General features: G+C 47.1%; 1 protein-coding gene across 2 annotated transcripts in view; it reads right to left on the bottom strand.

The window, feature by feature from the left end:
• The window catches only part of LOC144764004 (uncharacterized), a 167,851-nt gene that overhangs the window by 40,177 nt on the left and 103,482 nt on the right, over positions 1-24,192 (bottom strand). For both annotated transcript variants that reach the window (XM_078650130.1, XM_078650129.1), the window contains 2 exons: positions 12,155-12,301; positions 10,141-10,302 (listed from right to left, as the gene is read on the bottom strand). In XM_078650130.1, the coding sequence (XP_078506256.1) occupies positions 10,141-10,302; positions 12,155-12,301 (309 nt within the window). The remainder of the gene's footprint in view (positions 1-10,140; positions 10,303-12,154; positions 12,302-24,192) is intronic.

Genomic DNA, 24,192 nt, shown 5'->3' on the forward strand with positions numbered 1-24,192 from the left:
ATGTATTTATAAAGAATCTGTATTAATTAACGTTTAATGCATTTCCATTTGTTCTATATAAGCAAACGTTGGACCCCAGTGTATGGTGAGTGCAGAAAAGGAAAGTTTGTTTGTTGTCTTAATTGTATCCAACCCTGACCCTTTTGGCAACATAGGGTGACTCTCCCTTTTCTGCAGTAGAATAGAGTACAGAAAGCAGAGGGAACCTTCCCCCCACTTCCGCTCATCCACAGAATGGGGCGTTCTTCAAGTTCTGTAGCCCAGAGTCAAGGGAATCCCAAAGTAGGGACAACAGTAGTTTCTGTCCCAATCAGGATTATGAGGCATGAGAGAAAACCCACACTTGTTACATTTTCCACAGACACATTCCTCCAGTGAAACCATGGCAGAATGTATCTGGGGAGAGTGTGTTGAATGAAGGTAGACCAATAAGGACATGGGCACTTGTGAATGCACTGATTTTTGTGGTTATTGCAGATTCCAAGAATCACAACTAATACCATGAGAGGTTTGACCTAGTAATGTTGGTATTTGGTATTTGCTATGGAAGGGAAATGCCCAGATTGGAACATTATTATACTTGTAACAAGGGCTTTGAATTGTTCATTTGAACTAAACAGCAGAGCACCATAAACCTCCACCTACAGCAGAGGTTTTTGGGCAAACAGTCATATGACCACCTGCAAGGCAGAGAATGGAGGAACCGCCTTCTGTCTGACAGTCCTGTCTGCTCATGGACAGTACAGAGAGGAGGGCAGCTCCATGACCTGCCTTCTGAGTTCCAAGCCCAAGGCTGGTTTCTTTCTCATGGGACAGGTTCCTATGAAACTCATCCCTTCCTTTTCTGCATCAATCTGGTTCCATAAAAAAGAATACTATGGTTCTAAGCATACTATGCCAAGAAGAAACAGCAACATGTTCACCACAAAAATGCTTCTGTCTTTACAATCTGGCACTAGACGGCATGAGAGGAGCTAAGTAGACCCCGGGCAGTTCACAAAGATTTATTAGGACAATTGGTTCCTGTTGGACCTGGCCTTCTTGGCAGGGTCATCCCTGAACTTTTTGCCTTCCTCCAATACTCTCTCTGACCTGTTTTTGTTGGTTTAATGACTCTGGGCACTTTTACCACTGCTGACCAGTGCTAAAGTGCATATGCTCTCCCTCTGAAAAGTATACATGTGATTGATGTCCATGATTGGTTCATTGGATTTACTGTCAGTCCCTAGTAAAGTGCACCAGGAGTGCCAGGGCTTGTGAATACCAATACTGCTAGTGGGCCTGCAGCGCTGGTTGCGCCACCCACAGAAGCAGCCTTAAAATGTGTCTAGGGTCTGCCATTGCAGAACCTGCGTACAGTCTGGTACTGTCATGCTGGCTGGGCAAGTGCACACACTTGCCAGCCCCTAAACCTTCCCTTAACTTCATATTAGTCACCCCTATGGTAGGCCTGAGGGCAGGGTGCATTGTAAGTGTAAGGTAGAACATGCCCAGATGTGTGTGGCATGTTCTAATAGTGAATTACTGCCAAATTCGTTTTTCACTATTGTAGGGCTACCAGTTCCCTTCTAGGCCAGATGGGCTGCTGGAATTATTACACTCTATAATCCCAGCAGGCTCAGGGAACATGGTAGAAATTAATGTTTAGTATGCCTGAACTCAGAATAATAAAATACTTCTTTTAGTAAAGTTTATTTTAATATCCTGTGTTTGCAAATGCTACTTTTAGAAAGTTAGCATTTGCTTGCCTAACCATTTCAGCCCGCCTCTGCTTGGATGTGGATCTGACTGTCTGGTGTGTGTGAGTGACAGGGCTGGGAGTTGACAGGTAGTGAATAGCCAGATGACACCTTAGTGGGTGGTGGGAGTTTCCCCTGAATGATGCATCAGGCTGTGCTCTGCCACCACAATGCTGGCTCCGCCCTCCTCGGGAGCGACTGATGACTCAGCCTGCACCTGGCCCAGGAAAGACCGAAGCTTGTCAACAGAGTGCTCAGGCTACCCCTGTCTTCACAATGCCGGCTCCGCCCCCCTGGGGAGCGGCTGATGTGCCTGCCCTCACACTGAATGCAGAAGCAGAAGTACCCACCACAAGTGCTCAGGAGCTGAGAGCAGTTATGCAGAGGCCCCCCTGGCCAGTGAGAACAAAAGAAACTGTGTATAAAAGTAGGAGCCCTGCTCCTTGTAAATTAGAATCCTGTTTCACCACGAAGGACCTCTGCCCGACTAGAAGGAGAAGAGACGCTGGGAGAACTGGCCTGCTGCTTGCCTTGCTGAGAAAGGAGAGGAAAAGACTTGATGAGAAAAGACTTTGCTGCTTTGTGCTTAAACATTCTCCAAGGGCTTGACTGAGCTTGCCCCCTGACCTGAGCCACAGGACCATCTGGCTCAACCTGCCTCTGCTCGTCTGCCGGTAATTAACCGGGATATCTACTACTGCCGGAGCTGTGACCTTGGTGCCCCCCAGCCCCTCTCTGAGGCCGTGACCGACTGTGTCTCCTCGTCCCCGCCGAGGAAGAGCTCCGCTCCGTTGAGCCGCTCTCCCCCCGCTGAGGAGATCGCTGTGTTGACCGCCTGGAAGACTCGCTGCTGTGGTGCCCCCCAGCCCCTCCCTGAGGCCGTGACCGACTGTGTCTCCTCGTCCCCGCCGAGGAAGAGCTCCGCTCCGTTGAGCCGCTCTTCCCCCGCTGAGGGGATCGCTGTGTCGACCGCCTAAGAGGGCCCGCTGCGGTGCCTCACCCTCCCGCCAGAAATCCCCACCGGACGCAAACAGACCCAGGGGACAGACCTCCGAACTGGACGGACGCCTCGGGTGCCAGCCTCGCTCTGCCTGAGCCGCTGGGCACCTTGCCTTTGTCCCCGGAGGAAAGCCGCCACCGAGACCGTCAACGGGCTCGGGGCCCGCAACGTTTGTTTTTCCCCTTGCTGACTGCTCCTGCCTACAAGTGACCAAGGTACTGTACTTGTCCCCCCGCGGTGCGAGCCGTTCCTTTCACCAGACTCGCACCGCTCTGCTCTGTGTGCCTGCCTGCAGCGCCTCTCCGCGAGCGCGCTCCAGCCCCTCCCGCTGGAATCCTCTGAGCGTCGGGAAGCTGCAGGCTGCAAGCCGAGCCCCTGCACGACTGACCGGGGCTGCGCTGGGTTCTTTGGCCTTCTTCCCCCCTTGGCAGCTCTGAGGTCGGCGCTCTCCCCCGCGGGGGTCCCGCAGACCAGGGGGGGCCGTACGCTCCCAGAGACCCGGCCGGGCCGACCGCGTCCCACGCGGGAAGCGTGAGACTTGGAAGGGGGTCGGGATTTCCCCTGTCAGAAGCGCCGCGAAGTGCTACAAAGTGCAGGACCGGGTCCCTAAGGTCCTAGAGGGGTAACAAAGTGCACAATCTGGTCAGAAACGACCAAAGAACCAGGAGAACTGTGCAGAAGGAGAAAGAACTATTGTGGGAATATATAACAAGGATATTTCCATTTGAAACTGCAACTAAGAAGAAAAGTGCCTATTTACAATCTGTGGTGCTACAAAAACGTTATTTGATCTTGTGATAAGTCTGACCTAAGAGATATATATATTTTACATAAAGAAGCGTATTTTTATATACTCACAGCCTGGTGTCCATTTGTGGGGGGATTGGTATATTTTACTGTGTGTGTGTCTACAAATGCTTAACTGACTAACGCCTGGAGAATCGCCTTGGCTGCTCACGCCACGCACCTAGAGGGTGAGCAAGGGTAATTCGGAAGGGTCATCCTTTGCCCTGACTTAGAGGAGAGGGTCCCTGCTTGTCACAAGTACCTACTTGCGCCAACCAGAGACCCCCAATTCTAACATTGGTCGCAGCGGTGAGGATTTGCGAATTTGCATTTGTAGTTTACATACAGTGAATTACTAATCACCACATAGGGAGAGCAGATCTATAACGTAGCCACAGGTTTCCATTTTTATAATTTTGCTGGGAGATCTCCATGTGCTTGTGAAACGTCATGCCTGGTTCAGTGAGGATGGAAAAGGCAGCAACCAGATGCTTGTCGCCAGAGGAGTTGGCAGACAAGGCAGCAACCAGGGCACATGAAATAGAGATGGCGAAATTAAAAGGACAAATGGAAATGGACAAGCATAAATTGGCAATGGAAAGCCAAAAATTAGCCATGGAGGCGCTAAAACGCCAAAGAGATCACTACTTTAGGATGAAAGAACTTGATTTGGAGCTTGAAGCCAGGAGGGCTTCCGCCCAACATCCAGAGATTTGTGTAGCTCGCAGATTGAGCTTTGCTGAGTTGGAGGTGGAGTCCAGCTCGGATGGTGGCAGCAACATTCAGGTATCTAGTGCTGACAGCATAGCGCGCGCACCTAGAGATATGGCACCTGACTTGGAGGGGGTTAACATACACCAGGAGGTTCAAGGGCATGAGGTAGCTCCAGTAGTGCGCAGCGTCCCTGAAGGGAATAGGGTGGCTGGCGTAGGAGTTCATGGTCCTAGTGGTGGGAGGGATTCCCCCATGGTTGAGGTCCTGGTGGGTGAGTGTAAGGACCGCCCAGAAGAGTGTGGGTTGCGTGACAGAGACAGTCCGCTACTGTCTGGCCAGTCTCAGAAGAATGGTGTGGAGTATGTGTGTGAGGCGCTGGATGGTGAGGTGAAGGATAGTTTGGTTAACCCTGCTAGGGGGCTGTGTAACCCAATTGTGGGAGAGCATACTTTAAGTCCCAGTTTTCCAGAGCTATGCCAACACCTGTTTGAGAGTGAGTTCTCTGACCCCAGGGAGCTCACATTGGAGGCAGACCTTGTGGTGGATTCCAGAGGGTCTGGAGAGGCATTGGGGTGTGATCCTGTGGGGAGTGGCTCAGGTATCTTCCAGCCCAGAGTGGTGGAAGTGGCGCAGAGTAGCCCAGCTAGGTCCTGTAGCAGTGAGAGGGGTGTAGGGCCTCACGTCCTGTCCTTAAGGGGAAGGAGTGAGAATGGGTGTTGTCCCGGTAGTGCCCAACCTCAGTCTCAGAGCCTGGATGGTTCTGTAAGGGAACACCAGGTGGGGAGCCTAGGCTGTCCGGATGAGTCACCCTTTAAGGGGGATCCCCCAGTGGCTAGAGAACGTGGAGGCTCTGTAAACAGGGCTCCAGTAGTTCTGGTGACTGGCAGTACCACTCCAGTTGGGAGGGTGCAGAAGTCCAGGAAGAGGGGCGAGAGGGGAAAAGAGTCCCCAGTGGAAGAACCAGTGGGTCAGGGGCCAGCCAGCAGGGCTGAGTCCCCAGTGAATGACCATGGGGACACCACTTCTGTCCTGGGGGATCTTCCCACACTGTCAGAGGGACAGAGGCTGGGAGATCTGCGCCAGGTAGACTGTCGCACGGCACATGAGCTATGTGCCACCCTCAGGGGGGGCATGCGTGCTCCCCGGGAAGTCCTGGTGCGCCAGGCAATTGTTCAACTGCAGGGTTGGGTCCCTGAGTTGGAGAGTCAGGTTCAGGTGTTGTCTGACCTGGAGGGTGGGACCACTGTAATCAGTGTCCTGGCCCATGTCCCTTCTAGGGGTACCACTCCAGTTGGGAATGGGCAGTACTCTGGAAGGGGGTGCAGAGGGAGGGAGTCCTCGCCTCTGACCCCGGTGCGACTTGAGGGTTTAGACCCTAGGTTTAAGGGCCAGGTGCAGGGTGTCCCCCCTGACCTGGTGCCCCAGTTGCAGGATAGCACCCCTGAACTGGTGGGAGAATTGTGCAGATCACCTGCCACAGGTGCCCTGACAATTCTGGAAGGGGGTACCACTCCAGGTGGGAGGGTACAGAGCCCCAAGGAGGAGGACCGGTTGTGGGAGAGCCCACCCCAGTCTTTGGTCCAGCAGCCAGGTACAGGCCTGGGGCTGGTGAGTCAGTGCCAGGATGGCATACCTGACCTGACAGGAGGGAGAGTGGACAAAGGGTGTCAGGCACCTGGGGCTACTGCCCCCCGCTCTCTGAGGCCACAGAGGTTTGAGAGCCCTGAGAGGCATGAGGCCTGGGTCTCAGCCCTGACTACCGTCCGTGGCCACTGTGATTTGATGACTGCCTGTTGGGACACACCTGTGAGCCAGTTACGGTTAGAGGCTGCACAGGTGGTGTCCACAGAGGAAGAAAAGGGTGCCCCAGGGATTGGCTTGGTGGACCCTGAGAGTATGGACAGAGGATTTGAAATAGGTTCAGATTGGCGTAGAACTGGAATGTGCCCCTGCTGTTGCGGGCCAGGTCCAGGTTCTATCGCCCAAAGCAGGGAAGCCCATCACAGTGGTGATTGGTCTACCCTGCGTTTTGGCTGGAAGGGGGTTGTGTTGGACCTGGCCTTCTTGGCAGGGTCATCCCTGAACTTTTTGCCTTCCTCCAATACTCTCTCTGACCTGTTTTTGTTGGTTTAATGACTCTGGGCACTTTTACCACTGCTGACCAGTGCTAAAGTGCATATGCTCTCCCTCTGAAAAGTATACATGTGATTGATGTCCATGATTGGTTCATTGGATTTACTGTCAGTCCCTAGTAAAGTGCACCAGGAGTGCCAGGGCTTGTGAATACCAATACTGCTAGTGGGCCTGCAGCGCTGGTTGCGCCACCCACAGAAGCAGCCTTAAAATGTGTCTAGGGTCTGCCATTGCAGAACCTGCGTACAGTCTGGTACTGTCATGCTGGCTGGGCAAGTGCACACACTTGCCAGCCCCTAAACCTTCCCTTAACTTCATATTAGTCACCCCTATGGTAGGCCTGAGGGCAGGGTGCATTGTAAGTGTAAGGTAGAACATGCCCAGATGTGTGTGGCATGTTCTAATAGTGAATTACTGCCAAATTCGTTTTTCACTATTGTAGGGCTACCAGTTCCCTTCTAGGCCAGATGGGCTGCTGGAATTATTACACTCTATAATCCCAGCAGGCTCAGGGAACATGGTAGAAATTAATGTTTAGTATGCCTGAACTCAGAATAATAAAATACTTCTTTTAGTAAAGTTTATTTTAATATCCTGTGTTTGCAAATGCTACTTTTAGAAAGTTAGCATTTGCTTGCCTAACCATTTCAGCCCGCCTCTGCTTGGATGTGGATCTGACTGTCTGGTGTGTGTGAGTGACAGGGCTGGGAGTTGACAGGTAGTGAATAGCCAGATGACACCTTAGTGGGTGGTGGGAGTTTCCCCTGAATGATGCATCAGGCTGTGCTCTGCCACCACAATGCTGGCTCCGCCCTCCTGGGGAGCGACTGATGACTCAGCCTGCACCTGGCCCAGGAAAGACCGAAGCTTGTCAACAGAGTGCTCAGGCTACCCCTGTCTTCACAATGCCGGCTCCGCCCCCCTGGGGAGCGGCTGATGTGCCTGCCCTCACACTGAATGCAGAAGCAGAAGTACCCACCACAAGTGCTCAGGAGCTGAGAGCAGTTATGCAGAGGCCCCCCTGGCCAGTGAGAACAAAAGAAACTGTGTATAAAAGTAGGAGCCCTGCTCCTTGTAAATTAGAATCCTGTTTCACCACGAAGGACCTCTGCCCGACTAGAAGGAGAAGAGACGCTGGGAGAACTGGCCTGCTGCTTGCCTTGCTGAGAAAGGAGAGGAAAAGACTTGATGAGAAAAGACTTTGCTGCTTTGTGCTTAAACATTCTCCAAGGGCTTGACTGAGCTTGCCCCCTGACCTGAGCCACAGGACCATCTGGCTCAACCTGCCTCTGCTCGTCTGCCGGTAATTAACCGGGATATCTACTACTGCCGGAGCTGTGACCTTGGTGCCCCCCCAGCCCCTCTCTGAGGCCGTGACCGACTGTGTCTCCTCGTCCCCGCCGAGGAAGAGCTCCGCTCCGTTGAGCCGCTCTCCCCCCGCTGAGGAGATCGCTGTGTTGACCGCCTGGAAGACTCGCTGCTGTGGTGCCCCCCAGCCCCTCCCTGAGGCCGTGACCGACTGTGTCTCCTCGTCCCCGCCGAGGAAGAGCTCCGCTCCGTTGAGCCGCTCTTCCCCCGCTGAGGGGATCGCTGTGTCGACCGCCTAAGAGGGCCCGCTGCGGTGCCTCACCCTCCCGCCAGAAATCCCCACCGGACGCAAACAGACCCAGGGGACAGACCTCCGAACTGGACGGACGCCTCGGGTGCCAGCCTTGCTCTGCCTGAGCCGCTGGGCACCTTGCCTTTGTCCCCGGAGGAAAGCCGCCACCGAGACCGTCAACGGGCTCGGGGCCCGCAACGTTTGTTTTTCCCCTTGCTGACTGCTCCTGCCTACAAGTGACCAAGGTACTGTACTTGTCCCCCCGCGGTGCGAGCCGTTCCTTTCACCAGACTCGCACCGCTCTGCTCTGTGTGCCTGCCTGCAGCGCCTCTCCGCGAGCGCGCTCCAGCCCCTCCCGCTGGAATCCTCAGAGCGTCGGGAAGCTGCAGGCTGCAAGCCGAGCCCCTGCACGACTGACCGGGGCTGCGCTGGGTTCTTTGGCCTTCTTCCCCCCTTGGCAGCTCTGAGGTCGGCGCTCTCCCCCGCGGGGGTCCCGCAGACCAGGGGGGGCCGTACGCTCCCAGAGACCCGGCCGGGCCGACCGCGTCCCACGCGGGAAGCGTGAGACTTGGAAGGGGGTCGGGATTTCCCCTGTCAGAAGCGCCGCGAAGTGCTACAAAGTGCAGGACCGGGTCCCTAAGGTCCTAGAGGGGTAACAAAGTGCACAATCTGGTCAGAAACGACCAAAGAACCAGGAGAACTGTGCAGAAGGAGAAAGAACTATTGTGGGAATATATAACAAGGATATTTCCATTTGAAACTGCAACTAAGAAGAAAAGTGCCTATTTACAATCTGTGGTGCTACAAAAACGTTATTTGATCTTGTGATAAGTCTGACCTAAGAGATATATATATTTTACATAAAGAAGCGTATTTTTATATACTCACAGCCTGGTGTCCATTTGTGGGGGGATTGGTATATTTTACTGTGTGTGTGTCTACAAATGCTTAACTGACTAACGCCTGGAGAATCGCCTTGGCTGCTCACGCCACGCACCTAGAGGGTGAGCAAGGGTAATTCGGAAGGGTCATCCTTTGCCCTGACTTAGAGGAGAGGGTCCCTGCTTGTCACAAGTACCTACTTGCGCCAACCAGAGACCCCCAATTCTAACAGTTCCCCTGGTGTACAGACCTAATTTCATGACCAATAACACTACGACTGTCTAATGACTTGGCCTTGGACATACCCACAATGATATTTTCAATCTCCACTGCAATTGTGATGCGGACTACCCACTCCTGGGAGTTGTGAACAGTTTCAGCCACAGGCACTTAAAATAGGTTGCCCCCTTCTTTCCCTTCTCCTGAGGAAGACCCACAAGCCGAGGTTTAAAATACACTCAAACGCATTAAGCCGGGCAAAAACGTAGACAATCATCCCCACTGGGGCCTGTACCATATATCATCATTATCCCATCCAACCAACAGATGATACCTCTCTACAGTGTTTGAAAAGTGGTTTAAATAACAAAAATGAAAAAATGATGGACAGGCCATAACGGACTGGTGTTGAAGTTACCCGCACTTAGTTCGGATTGTAATAATTGTTGTAATGACTTCCTTTTTTAACTTTCTTCACTCTGTGATTCTCTATTTTCTTCCCTCTCGCACATGAGCACTACTCTTTCACATCCCCCCTTTGGAGCAACCTACTAAACTACTCTATAACTTGTTTATGTGTTCATCAATAACAATAGCTCTGTGAATAAAACAGATACTTTCCTAAGAATTGATGGGCGCCTTCTCCTTTCTCCCTTCTTAAGAAAATGCACACATATTAATTATCTTGTGCTGATTAGATGCATGCAAAATACTGTATTGGAATGTCAAATGTTTTTGATTTAAATGCATGACAAAAAAAGAGTCTAGGACCACTTTTTTTCCGTACTATATGATAGCCATGCCATTGACAGTGACCCCATGTGTTTATAATGCCTGTCTTTGCAATTACACTTTGATGGAGACACTTCCAGTGCCATGGGGTGAACTCTATAAGCCACAGAACCTGAATTGGCCACAACAGCAAATAGGATATCCACAAGCCAAACTCTAAAGCGGTTTGGTATTTTCCTCTTCCTGCCTTTAATTTACTTTCAGAAATCAGCATATTGTGCCTGTTGCTGGAGTATAAGGTGTCTCATCGTGGAGAAGCTGTCCAAGTCAAGTACCTTGCAAGGGCTTCTTGCACTGCAGCTTGCAGCCATATTCACAGCACTTCTCATCTCCCGGGCACTGCTGGTCTGTGGTGCACACATTCATTGGCCGGCTGGGGAAAGTGGCACATGTCGGGTAGCTGGGAGGTGATGGACACAATCCAGGCTTTATAGGAACTGAAAAAGTCAAGAAATGTATTTGTCAAATTTGGTAGAGAGATGCATGAGAAAAAGAAATATGATAAACAGATAAGCTCTAGCAGTCACATTAAGAAAGACCTTCATTGGGGTGTCTCTCTAAGTAGGAGGCACTCTCTTGTGAGTAGATGCTAGTAGGATTGTCAGTCTGGAGCCTTTGATAATATAGCAGTGGAGGCTGAACCGCAGGTCATGTAAAGAGGAGAAGCTTTCACTCAAGCTCAGTAACCAGAGAGACACCATACATGTGAGTGAAGATGGTGAAATTACTGATCAGCAATGTAGGCAACAGCAGGAGAGGATACATAACCGAGTAGCAAGTTAATGGGCTATTTGAAACATGAATTATCTAACATCTCACAGGTCTTGTTTTGCTTTACTAAGATGAGTGGAAACCACAGATATCTGCAGAAGCATGCCATTCTATAAATTAGTACATTAAACATTTTAAAGAATCAGACACCTAAGAATGCATAAGTGTGAGAATCAACCCATTTCACACATAATCTTTTCATTATCTGTCCGCCTCATACAGCTCACTTACTCTGTTCTTTTTTTCTACTTTTTCAGTCACACAAATAATGTTTTTGTTTCAGTGTGTTTTTCTGTAGTACTCAGTTGGCTATGTGCTGCCAAAGGTGCAGAGTCCCTTCATGGCTTCAGGTAGCTTCTTTGCCCCAGTTGAGCCGGACCCAGTCCCTACCTCTTACATGTGCCTCATCCTCTTGTCTTTTAAGATACCCCCTTGTCGGGTGCTCGGAGTGATGCCGGAAAACCTCACAAGGTGTTCCGCTAGTGTCTAGCTCTTGATGTTTATAAACACTACAACAGTGTCATCAGAGCAAAGACTTGCCAATATTAACAGGCTGTACCAGCACGTCCAGACCATGTTTCTGTTAAGCAGGCTGCTGTGGTGGCTCATGAACTTGTAGATTCTTGTTTTAAGCTCTGATTAGTAAAATAGGTTCTGCAAATAAAATGGCAAATGCCACAGGTTATCTTTGAGAGAGTAATACAGAAACAAGGATATGATAGGGTGGGTAGGTGTGGAGTAGGAACATGATATTGGAAAACTAATAGAAAGCACATTCTACAATTTAATATATCACCATTTGAGAGCCAGGACTATTAAAAATTATCCTTTTTTGTTGGAAAATGCTTTTGATTATGGTATCAACATCTGGGGGAAGATGAAGGGGGCACTCAGTCACAAGCTCCTTTTAAAGGAAACATTTAGATCCACTAATATCCCACCATCAGTAACTGCGAGTAATAAGTAAGGCCAGATTATTGTCACCAGTGACCAGGGATGTTAGCAAGGATAAGGACTTTTGAGAACAAAAGAAGTCTTCTTATAGGTTTTGGTCACAGCCCTGCATGAGCCTCCATTCACTCAGACGAATGACAACACTTTGTGGAACTTCCATGCGAGCGTCAACAACAGTGCACACATTTAGGAACAAATATCAAATGAAAACCTAATTATCCATACCGTCCAAAACAGTTTGACATTACATGCTCAACTAGCTTTCATCTCCCTAGCCATATCAATCAATATATAGACTTAGGAGTACAAGTGAAGAAGTTACACAACAGGTACAGCTGGTGTGCAGTGTATATAGAGGGAGAGGAAGTCTGTTCCTCACTCAAAATAAATATCCGATCAGCATGAGAGCTTTTGAATTCTACAGATTTCACTAGAGGAACGCAGCACTTGTTCATTTGTACACAAAGATGCTGTGTCTTTCTCAATGAGGTTCAGCTTGAAAGCAGTAATACAAGTTAAGAACTGACATCAACATCAGCCATCACTCCATCTTGGCACAAGTACCTGTCTCTGGAGCCTTGCACTTAAATCCACACTGGAAGTAGCAGCACTTCTGATCCCCTGTGCAGTCACCATCATTCTTACACTGATTGTCTTCAGCTCGGATGCACCTTATGGTGTCTATTGGACACATTCCTTGCTTTGGTTTCACTGAAAACAGTAGAGAATTTGTTACATGGTATCAGCTCTTGAACAGAAGACCCATTATATCTTACAGTGAAGTAGTTTTCATCAACATTGGGTGGTGAGGGTTTCAAGGTATAAGGAAATGACTCATAGACAATGTACATAGGTGGGATGTGGTAGGGGAAGGTTATCTTAGGTGACGAGAGTGTTAGCTCAGTGCCGCAAGAAGAGGTAATGACAGATAGTTCATTCCAGTAAGCAGGGAATGAAGAAGATGTGAGAAGTACAGTTTAGGGTTGTCCAGGAAACTGGCTTATACAAAAGTGTCACAGTAAACAGTGGCATTGGCGAACCATGTAATAATATGGAGTATAGATATTTGGACTGGAGTGGTGTACCATCGAGCTGTATGGAGTAGAGTGGAGTAAAATATACTGGATTAGCTTACAATGTAGTGGCGTGTACTGGAGTGGTGTAAACTGGAGTGGCATACTCTAAATAGTGCACAGTGGAGCAGCGCAAAGTCAACTGGTATCCAGTGGCGTGGCATACAGCAGAGTGTGTAAATTCAAGAAAATGTTCCATTAAATTGTGTGAAAATATGTCAATGGTATATCTGCAAAATATATACTCTAATATAGAAATGCAAATGTTAATTTTCCGTTTGCATATGTAAACAGTGTAAGTAATATTAAATGTATAAGTTGTTCACCACACGGTTATATATTATGCTATGGTTTACGGTGGTAAATGCACGGTATCCAACAGTACATGGTGCGGAGAATGGGTTATATGAATAGCTGATGGCTGTGTTTACCAAAGGTAAGAATTTAGCCAAGTACTTTTTATCAGAATTTTGTATTACCGTAAGGTCAGTGTTTTGTAGCATAATGGGTTATGGTCTTACATATAGTCAAGTGGAGAAGTGTGGCTCAAGTGGAGAAGTGTGGCTCAAGTGGAGAAGTGTGGCTCAATGGTTAGAGCGGCAGAACCTCATGCAGATGTCTAGCCCGGGACCAGGGTTCAATTCCCCGCCTCGGCGGGTCTTGGGCTCAAAATTCCACGGACCTGATAATTCTCGCCTCGGTGCCTATTCCAATCATGGAGTACCACTCTGCAACTCTGGGCAATAGCTTGCTTAATCTCCACAACGCTAAGGATGCCTGGCCTCCACCTTGGGGGTGCCCAGAAGTGGACACCTCACAGGGAAAGCCAGGATGGGTTCCACAGCGGTATTCGTAAAAGCGCCTTGAGACCCTTGCGGGTGAGTAGTGCGCTATACAAGTATTATATTATATTGTTATTAACAACACAGTACCACTTCCTTTGTGGTAATAGGTTCACTTTTTAGTTTACAAATTTGAATAAATTATTGACATTGTTTTTTTGTACATTTTTTCCCTTGATTACTTAGCACCTGTTTCACAGATGTCTGGTAAATTTTGAAGGCCTATTACACGCGTTTAATTAATGGAGGAGTACAAGTTTTGCATGGTTTGGTGAAGGGGGTGCAAAGAAAAAAGAATCCAATGTATTTTACATGCACTTTTGTAGTTTGCATTGTGCATAAAACACCATTCGGTTTTTGCTAAAACGTGGCAGGATTACATATTTTGGTGTGCCGATGATTCTCATGGGTAGTGCAGGTAAGCACTGTATCTATTTTAGAATTGTTTAGGTATTTAAAGTTAGTAATATCTGTTGTTGCAGTATTTTACCAGAATGTCAGGGTATTTCGCGGTAAGTCATGAGATGATTGGCTACTCATTGGTTTTACAAAAGTGAAAGTACCTATGTTATTTTTAATTACACTTTGCTCATGCCTTCCAAAGTAGGTAAGTATTTGGTTTGGTATATTTCTCCTAACTATAATGGGCAGAGAAAAATATTTGTACGTATAAAAAAAATATGAAGTAGAGCAGTACTAATGGTATCCCAAAACATTTTGTAAAGTTACTGTTTTTGTTTATACATTTCTATAAATTGTTATAACAGTGTATAGTCATGTCACTTTTTTCAAAGTAGTGCAGGAATTTCCACACTACTCAGTACACATATTTGTGGATAATTAAATATGTAAAAAAATGAAAATACACTTTAGTATACTATATTTATAAAACATACTGTCCTAAACTTTATTTCCATTTGTATTATTTGTAATTGTATTTACATTCTGTTTAGTACTGCGGTAGTACCATGGTACTCGGTAATTGAAAAAATATATATTTATAAACGTATAAGTATTTTTGCCTACCTATTACCACTTTACTAAAGTGTCTATAGGTATCGGAAAAATGCCTAGTATAATACTTATTGTGCTTGAAAGATATAACACAGCCCACGGGCAAACTGGAGCTGAGAACAAAATGGCTACCTTTAAATTTTGTAAATGCAGTCATTAGCGTATCAGCTAATGACTTGCCATTGATATCACATTGATACCACAGATATCACTACGTTTTAAAAACTTAAAACTAAAAAAGTACTTACCCTACTTACCTACACTAAGCAAAAAACAAAAGTCTATGCAAAATGCATTAGCTTAACACTTGTTTTGGCCCCCGATTTTTCATTGCATCCCCTTGGTATTGAGGGACAAAAATCCTCAAAATCCCTATCTTTGGTCACCCTAACTATAACTACAGAGTGGCTACAGCCCTCTGTAGGAGATATATATATATATATATATATATATATATATATATATATCTATTATAGTAAGGATCAACTTTTCCCATAGAAAAAACAGTTTTTCTTTTGCTACTAACTTGCGCTCTGTTTGACGAACCTTCACAAAAGTTTAGAAAAAAGTACCCTGGTTTGCCTAATTCTACCTGGAAATTTTTGGTTCAATTCGTCAAGTGGGGGTTCAGAAAAAGTGGGAGTCCTAAAACAATTTTTCCTCTATGGGTATTTAGCAATTTTCAGACAAGGCTAAAGGCCGAACAATTGAACGGATTTACACCAAATTTAGCAGAAAGCTAGCTTTTGGCCCAAAATGCGCACTTCTTGTAATTTGGTGTATCTCTGTTGAGTAGTTTTGAAGTTATAAAAAAAATAAAACTTTGTATATCTAGGAAAGCACATCAATTCATATATTACTTTACGTTAAAAAAAACATACAAATTCACTGGAAAAAACAAAGGTGACATGGATGTTATAGTTAGAATCACGTTTTACCTGCAGAAAACCATACACATTTAATTGCTCTCGTCAATCTTCTGTTAAGAAACTAAAACCTATGACCTAAAGTTACTTAGCAGCACGTGTAACAGTTTCTTCAGATAAGTTTATCTATAACTGCTGAATTTCTCTGGTTCTGTGTGGGTAAAACGCTAACCTAAATAGAATGTTCTTTAGCTTTTTCAGTGTCAGCACCACAAATCTTATTATGTGTATTCTGGAGGTGATGCTGGAGACGACATATATCAGAGATATCTAAATACAAGTATATAAACAATACAGAAATTGAGAGTGTTTTACCAAAGGTGTACTTCTAGGAAAACTGTTAGATATGGTACGTAAAGAATAGCACATGCATAGAGCCACGTTCCAGCAGGGGTGGCGGTAACAAAAACCATCAATGAAGTGGAATCAAAAATGTTTCTCATTTACTGTCAGTTACAGAAGCATACCGAAGTGCACCAGTGTCTTGTCCATAAAACTCCATTCTCCATTCTACACTGTCGAATGTATTTTGGCAACTATAAACAGTAAAAGGGCATCCATCTTGGTGCCATGGGCTTTATCAATTATACGCATGATTTGTTTGGAGTTGTCGCTACTTTGTCTTTTGGGAGTAAAACCGGAATGGTCGGGTTTGATGATGCCTAACATGCGTGGGCCCAATCTGGCCGCAAGACCCCTGTGAACAACTTTAGGTTCAGGTTGAGTAAGGAGATCGGCTGATATGATCCACATTAGATAGTGTCTCTCCCGGGCTTGGAAAGTACGACTATATCAGCGGCAAGCATCTCTGAGGGAATAGATCCGGGACCCTGGAATGAGTTAAAAAGGGGAGTTAAGATCGGGGCTATGAGTGGACAGAACCCTTTATAAAACCCAGCCGAGAAGCAATCAGGCCCTGGAGATTTCAAAGGCTTGAGATGGGAGATTGAACCTATCACTTCTTCGATCCTAATCGGCGCATCTAAAGCTTCTGCTCCCGTGGTGTTTAAGGCCGTAGTGGCGGAGTGTTGGAGATGGTATAGAGACAAAATATCGAATCAAAAATATCGAATTGCACTAATATCGAAGTGAAAATATAGAATGGACAAAATAACGAATGGACAGAATATAGTCAACAAAAATATTGAATTTAAGGTAAGTAATTTAATATCGATTTTCATAAATATAGAAAGTCAAAATATCGAAGTATAATATAGGTATTAAATATATCGATTTTTTAATAATATCGAATTTTTTAAAGTGTTTTGTATGTTAGTATATGTGTGAAAATTGTATATTTATTTTATAATTTATTTTAAGTAATGCATTTAATGTTATTTAATTGTTGCGTAATTTAATTCTGTAGCAGGTTGTGGGTTTATAGGGGAAAAGGGTGGGAAGTAATTTAATTATAATTAATTAAATATTTAAATGTATTTATTGGTATTGTTTTGAATTAATTGTTAATTAATTTTAAATTGGTCATTAATTAAATTTAAATTGGTAATTCATTTTTATTAATTGATTAATTGATAATTGTGTTAATTTTATGAAATTATTTCCTTTAGCTGGTTATGGATTTATAGGGGAATAGGGTGGAAAGTAATTTATTTATTTATATGTATTTATTTTGAAATAATTGTTAATTAATTTTTATTTGCTAATTAATTAATTGGTAATTCATTTGTATTAATAGGTAATGCATTTTAATAATACATTTTTATTTGTATTTTTAATTGATTAATTGTTATATTATATGAAATGGGTAATTACTTTTAATGAATTTTTTATTGGTATTTATATTTAATGTATTTTTATTAATATATGAAGTATTTACTTTCCCTACTGTTGCACTCACTGGAGTGGGAATAGTAATTTTTAACCCTACGCTATCCAACGCTTTCCCTACTGTTGCACTCTGTGGAGTGGGAATAGTCATTTTTACCCCTACGCTATCCAACGCTTTCCCTACTGTTGCACTCTCTGGAGTGGGAATAGTAATTTTTACCCCTACGCTATCCAACGCTTTCCCTACTGTTGCACTCTCTGGAGTGGGAATAGTAATTTTTACCCCTACACTATCCAACGCTTTCCTTACTGTTGCACTCACTGAAGTGGGAATACTAATTTTTACCCTCCCGCTATCCTACGGTAAAAATATTGTATATTTTGTTATTAATATTATGTTAATATATATATATATGTGTTTTGAAAAATAAAATTGAATTTGTATATAACCTACATTAATTATTGAATAATTGTAAGGTTATTTAAGTATTTTTAAGTATATTTTAGTTAAATACTTTTAATATTTCATTAATTTTCAATTATTTTTAAGACATTTTAAAAAATTTGATATTTTGACTATCTTTTTTTAAACGATATTTTTGATTCAATATTTTTGTACTTACCTGTTTGTAGATAGGAATTCGATATTTTTGTATTCGATATTTTATCCTCGATATTTGTGTAATTATATATTATTGTAATCAATACTATTTCAGTGATCCGTTGGAGATATGTCTCTCCATCCAATTGCAGCCGCGGATCTTTACTACATAGGGAGGCAAAGAACTCCCTGAGGGTTTCAGCTATCTGGTCATCTAACTCCACCGTATCACCTCCGCCGTGTGGGCCCCCCATAGCGCTGCCACAGACGTATCCGGTGAATCGTTTCTTGCAAGATAGTCAGTGGTGCATTTGTGCAACTGTTGAAATATCTCCTTCTGCAGTAGCAGATTCTCCCATAGTCCCCACCTCCCCTTCGGTCGATGAGTCGGAGGCATGTCGAAAGATACTGTCACTGCATCGTGGTCAGACAGTGCCACTGGGGTAATGTCCATTCTGTCCATGAGGGCGTTGAACTCTGTCGATCCTATAAAGTGGTCAAGTCTGGCATACGTGTGGTGTGCATTGGAGTAAAAGGAGAATTGCGTGCTATGGGGATGAGCCACCTGCCACAAGACTACCTGCCCCATATGATTCAGCCACTCCCTTCCCTCCTTTGATAGGGCTCCCGTTTGGCCATAGTATTGTCCGGATCTGTCCTTCTATGAGTCCATGACAAGGTTAAGGTCACCTCCCACTAGAATCCTTCTGTCTTGGGAACTAAGAACCTCTGATATGGCTCCTTTAATAGATGGACCCCACCACCACGGCAACCAAACCACACCCACCCATAACCTGTAGGCCAGCAGCCTACACTTTACTTCTGCCACCGTATCTCCCGCCTTGCCCTGGAATTTTCTGGCGAGCAATATGGCTACCCCTGCCTTTTTGTTGTTGGTGGAGGAGTAAAACTGTTGGGGAAATGTGCTGGACCTCATTCTATGCCAGTCCTTAGAGAGGAGATGGGTTTTCTGCAGAAGGCACACATCCGCCCCAGAGTGCTCCAGATAAGATAAGATGGCTCGTCTTTTAACAGCATTGTTTAACTCCCTTCACATTGAGGGCTATCACCTGAAGAACATGTCGCAACATAATGTGAGCATGAGTGGAGTTTGGATATCCCTAGGAGTGTGCCTTTTCCCTGTGTGTGGCCGTACCCCGGGCACTGTCCCTCAATGACTCTGGTCGTCCTAAATGCACCACCCCATCAGCACATCGGTTCCCCACTCCTCCCTCCTCCCTAACCCCAACAACCTCCCCTCAACACTTACAGGGTCTCGTCTAACCCACTCTCGTAGTCTCCAAGTTCGTTCTTTTCTCTCCCGCTTCCTCCCTCCTGAAAAGCCCCCTCCCCACTCCAATTTCCCGGATCACTCCCTGGTCCCTCCCTAACCCCAACTGAACAGCCCGCCTCACTGTCTTTGCCAGTATCTTCCTTTGTGTTCCAACTACTTCATTTGGTAGCAGTGTGTACCGTGCAGCACAAGAAGTATCCCGGCAAGGGCAGCCCACAGCCCCTCCAATCTGTTGTACGTCTGCCTGTTGTTCCCAGTGGGGGGGTGGGGAGTTGTTCCGCTACGGCCCCAACTGCATGCCCAGTGGAGGCCCATGAGCCGTGCCCTCAGTTGTCTCCTTGGCCTGAAAGGTAGCTGCCCGTCCCCTGAGGCACTGCTCCCCGCTGCAGCTGGTGCACTGTGGCTGCGACGACCTCCGCAAGTTGTACTCCTTCGTACGGTGGCCCTGTCGCCTCCGTCTACGCAGTGGGTCTAAACCTGTCCTGGCCTTAGCGCCTCCGCTGCAACTACTGAGTCATAGCGTGATCCTTCGCCTGAGGCATCTGTCACTCCTGATCGACCCCAGGGCTGTCCGCCCACACCTCTTCGCACCAGGGCCACCACTATGCTCAGTGAAGGGGCTGTTAGGCCCGTCCCGTCATTTTAGCTTAGTGCTTCCCGGGGCTGCAAACGCTGATGAAGGGGGCTGTGCAGCAATGGTCGGGAGTGTCCCTAGATCTGAGCTCTGCCCCTGCTGCGCCACCCCAGCGGGGGGCACTGTAGGAGAGTAGGGTCTGCTTCCTATGGTCACCCCCACTTTTTGCAGTAATTCTCTGGTTTTACGACTTTAGTGTGGCTGTGGGCCTGCTAATCAGACCCACTGCCCAGCTGTTCTCTCTCTAAATTGATACCATGTACTTTGGGTACATACCAGATTGGTTACTGGGTCACCCTTGTGAGCCCCTGTATAGTGTACCATAGGTACCCAGGGCATAGGTGCACCTTAGGCCTACCAGGGGTGGCAGCATGTATTATACCACCCCTGGTTTGCCTTCCAAACTGACACCACAGGTCTGTTCACACAGCCTGGGTAAGGTGGTGTAATCACCCCTTACTTAGATATAGTATACCTATAGCTACCTTTATATATAGACACATATACACCTATAAGCCACTCCTATGGTAGGCCTTGACAATCCTGGAGGCAGAGTGCTTGGGTTTATGTGAGAGGGTACCCTAGCATGAGCTGAGCCCCTCTGCAGCTTTCGGAACCATCTCCTTATAGCTGTTCTATGATATAGCCATACCATATACTCTTAAGCACATTATAATCCTCGCGGTTAATGCTAACTTTGGTTTGGCTTTATCAAAACATGTCGTGTAAGGTGTCAAACACTAGGAATACTGCTCCCCGCCAGTTCTGGTGGTGGGGGTAGCATTCCACCCTTCTAGAGGGAGAAGACATGTAGTTACTGCTTTACCTGGTTAAAGTTAAACAGAGCCTCAGCATCACAAAAGGGATGCTGCTGCCACAGACACGCATCTGACCTCCTGCTGCTGGACAAAACTCTGGCAGGGGTGGCCTGGACAATAGGTTTCCTGTCCAGGGAGGTGCTGGTACCTCCCCAGACAAGCGTTTTGTGTACTGGGGAAGGGATGGCTGCATTCAGTGAATGCTTCTAGACACTGCCTGGGGCACACAAGGTGCTCCATGCATAGCCCAGTTCAAACCAGTTCCTGGGGCACACAGCCCCAGCTCTGGTGCGAAACTGGACAAAGGGAAAGGGGTATAACCACCCACTTCTCAGGTCCACCCATAGGAGGGAGGTAGCCAGTTAGTCCAGCCAATATTCTTAATATAAGTATAGGAGCTGTGTCCCTAGGATTTTAGATTATCCTGGACGAATCTTTGAAAGACATATCCTGGACCTTCGACGTTCCATTCTGACTGGAAGTTGGAGCACATCTCTCTTGTGGTCATGGAGAGACCATCCTGTTCAAACAGGCACCAACAAGAACTTTGCCGGTCTGCATTTTCGCGGCTCCCGCCGGATCCTGAAAAATCCGCGGCACAGGATCTAGACTTCCAGATTTCTCTTACCCCAACCCTCATCCACAGCAAAGCTGGGACACGTGGCGGACACGAGAGACGTGGGACTCCTGGACATCCTGCATTTTGCAAGCTGCACTCCTTCAATGAGGTATCTTGAAGTTGTGCTTTGGGGTGCAAGAAGCCCCAGCCTCGAGCACTATTTGCACCAAAGCCCAGGCCGCCACACTCTGCGAGTGTTCCGTGGACCCCCCTTTTGCATTTGAGCTTGATGCATCTTCCCAGTTCCTTGCTAGTGAGCCCCCTGAAGACCTTTCTTTGAATTTAACTTGCTTTGCTGGTTGCTCCAGGCTTGCTCCAGCTTCTCTGAAATGGAAAAGTGCCACAAACCTAGCTGGTCTGCAACAGAATCTCGACATCCTGCATGGGTTGCGGTTGCCAAGGCTTGTTGGGTCCAATCCAGATACCGACACTGCAGTCAACTAGATCCATTGTGGGACAGATCGAATCCAGCGCCTGGTCATCATCAATGCCTCCTGGACCTCGTGGCTGAAGAGACAAATTTGACTACATCACCTGAAAGCACCCATCATCGCCTGGTTCCTTCACTGGCTAGTGACCCAGACTCTGTCCCTTCTGCTTTCAGGTTCTTCACATCTTCGATCCACCCTTGGTTCCACCCGGACACTTTTCCTCTGATCGCCTGCAGCACTTCTTTGCAGCTCTCCATAGGAAACGACGACGAAACCCGACCCGAAAAGACACCTATGCACCCGGCTTCCCTGGGTGAGGTAACACGAGAACTCCAGTGCTCCCGTGGGTCTTGACTCTCGAAGTGTCCTAGTTTAAAAGGGTTCCATCCTAGTCCATCTGGAAGTGTCCTTTCATTGTATATTTGTAACTTCTTTATTTCCCATAGAAAGTCAATGGTAACCCGCGGCTGTGTTTAGACACTGCACGCGTCTCCCGTGGGCCTCCTACTTCCTAACCTTTGGTTGATTAGTGTAGCCCCAGCAATTCCACAGGCCCCAGGCCTGCTTTATAATTCTCTTGTGGTACTTATACCACTTTCTTAATTTATGGTTTGTGAGGCCCCTAGGGCATAACGTATACTGTGCAACTTATCGTATATTAACTGTGTGACTTGTATTGTATTTTTACTTCTGACCTCATAAAGAGTGCAGATGGGTTGTGTTTATATTAAATACATATATATTTGATATATACCTTGTGTGGTGTCCTTTCATTTGGTACACAAGGGATTATAATTGGTAAAACAACTTGCTTAACTCGCCTACTGAAGTCTTAGCCTGAAGACTGCTGGTGCATGCTATTACTAGGATAGCTTTCTATAAGGTTGACTTTACAACCACCATCAAAATGGGTCGATTAGACTGGTGCAAAGTGCCTACTAAAATGAGTGGACATCATAAGCCAGGCTAACTTTTCACAGGCACCATGCACCGCTTCCCCTCGATTGCTCTGTAGGGGCACCGGGCCCGTGCCTAGGAAGGCCCATGAGCCTCGTCATCTAGTTCTTCGCTGCAGCCCAGGGGTAGACTGCTGCCCCCACCAGTGCTGCTTACCTCTTCCTTTGCCGGGCTGTCTTAGCTGCGTGCACTTGCTTGCTGAGGGACAGGCTGCCGCCCAGGTTCACTGCCACCTGATCAGCCGCTGCCTCCACTGGTGATAAGCCCAATCTTTCTCACTCCTGCACTGGTGCTATCGGGCTCCCGGCCTGGGCGCCATTTCCTCTCGCTGGTTGCTGGGCCACTTAGAGTGTGATCTAAGAGCGTGCGCCCACTACAAATGCTCCCGATGTTGCCCCTTTACTCTCACCCGTCTCACCACCGTCCTCGGTGCACCACGGGGGAGCTGAATCATGGTTTTGGCCGGGTTAGGGGGCCTGGAGCTCGGAGCCTCCGGGATCTGCTACCGTTCAGATCACCATCTTTACCATGCCCCACAAGATCCCTTTAAAGGAAACATTTAGATCCGTGAATATCCAACAAAGAGTAGATAGCTGGGAGTAATAACTGTAGCCGGATTCTTATCACCAATGTGACCATGGATGTTAGCAAGGATCAGCACTTTGAGAACAAAAGAAGTCTCCTCATAGGGTCTGGTCACAGTCCAGCATCAGCCTCCATTCGCTCAGACACATGTCAACACTTTGCGACACTACCATGCGGGAGTCAACAACAGTGCACATATTTTGGAACAAATATCAAATGAAAAACCCTCTCATCCATACCGTCTAAAACAGTTTGACATTACATGCTCAACTAGTTGACATCTCCCTAGCAAGTCATCAATCAATCAATCAAGATATAGAATTAGGAGTACAAGTGTAGAAGCTACACACACAGATACCGCTGCTGTGCAGTGTATATGGAGGGAGCTGAAGTCTGTTCCTCACTCAAGGCAAAATAAATATCCCAGCAGAATGGGAGCTTTTGAATTCTAATCAATCAAAGACATTTGTAGAGTGCACTACTTACCCGGAGGGTCTCAAGGCGCTTGGGGGGGGGGGCGCTGCTACTGCTCGAACAGCCAGGTCTTGAGCTTCTTCCTGAAGGAGAGGTGGTCTTGGGTCAGGCGCAGGTCGGTCGGGAGGGAGTTCCAGGTCTTGGCGGCCAGGTAGGAGAAGGACCTTCCTCCTGTTGTCGCTCTTCGGATGCGGGGGACGGTGGCGAGGGCGTGGTTGGTCGATCGGAGGTGGCGTTTGGGGGCGTAGAAGTTGAGGCGGTTGTTGAGGTAGCTCGGGCCTTGGTCGTGTAGGGCTTTGTGTGCGTGGGTGAGGAGACGGAAGGTGATTCTCTTGTTGACGGGGAGCCAGTGCAGGTCTTTCAGATGTCCTGAGATGTGGCTGCGTCGGGGGATGTCGAGGATCAGTCTGGCTGAGGCGTTCTGGATCCGCTGGAGTCTCTTCTGGAGCTTGGCGGTGGTTCCGGCGTAGAGGGCGTTGCCGTAGTCCAGTCGGCTGGTGACGAGGGCCTGAGGGACCGTCTTCCTGGTCTCGGTGGGGATCCACC

Source organism: Lissotriton helveticus, chromosome 6 (genome assembly GCF_964261635.1).
Source record: "Lissotriton helveticus chromosome 6, aLisHel1.1, whole genome shotgun sequence".
NCBI classification, from domain to species: domain Eukaryota; kingdom Metazoa; phylum Chordata; class Amphibia; order Caudata; family Salamandridae; genus Lissotriton; species Lissotriton helveticus.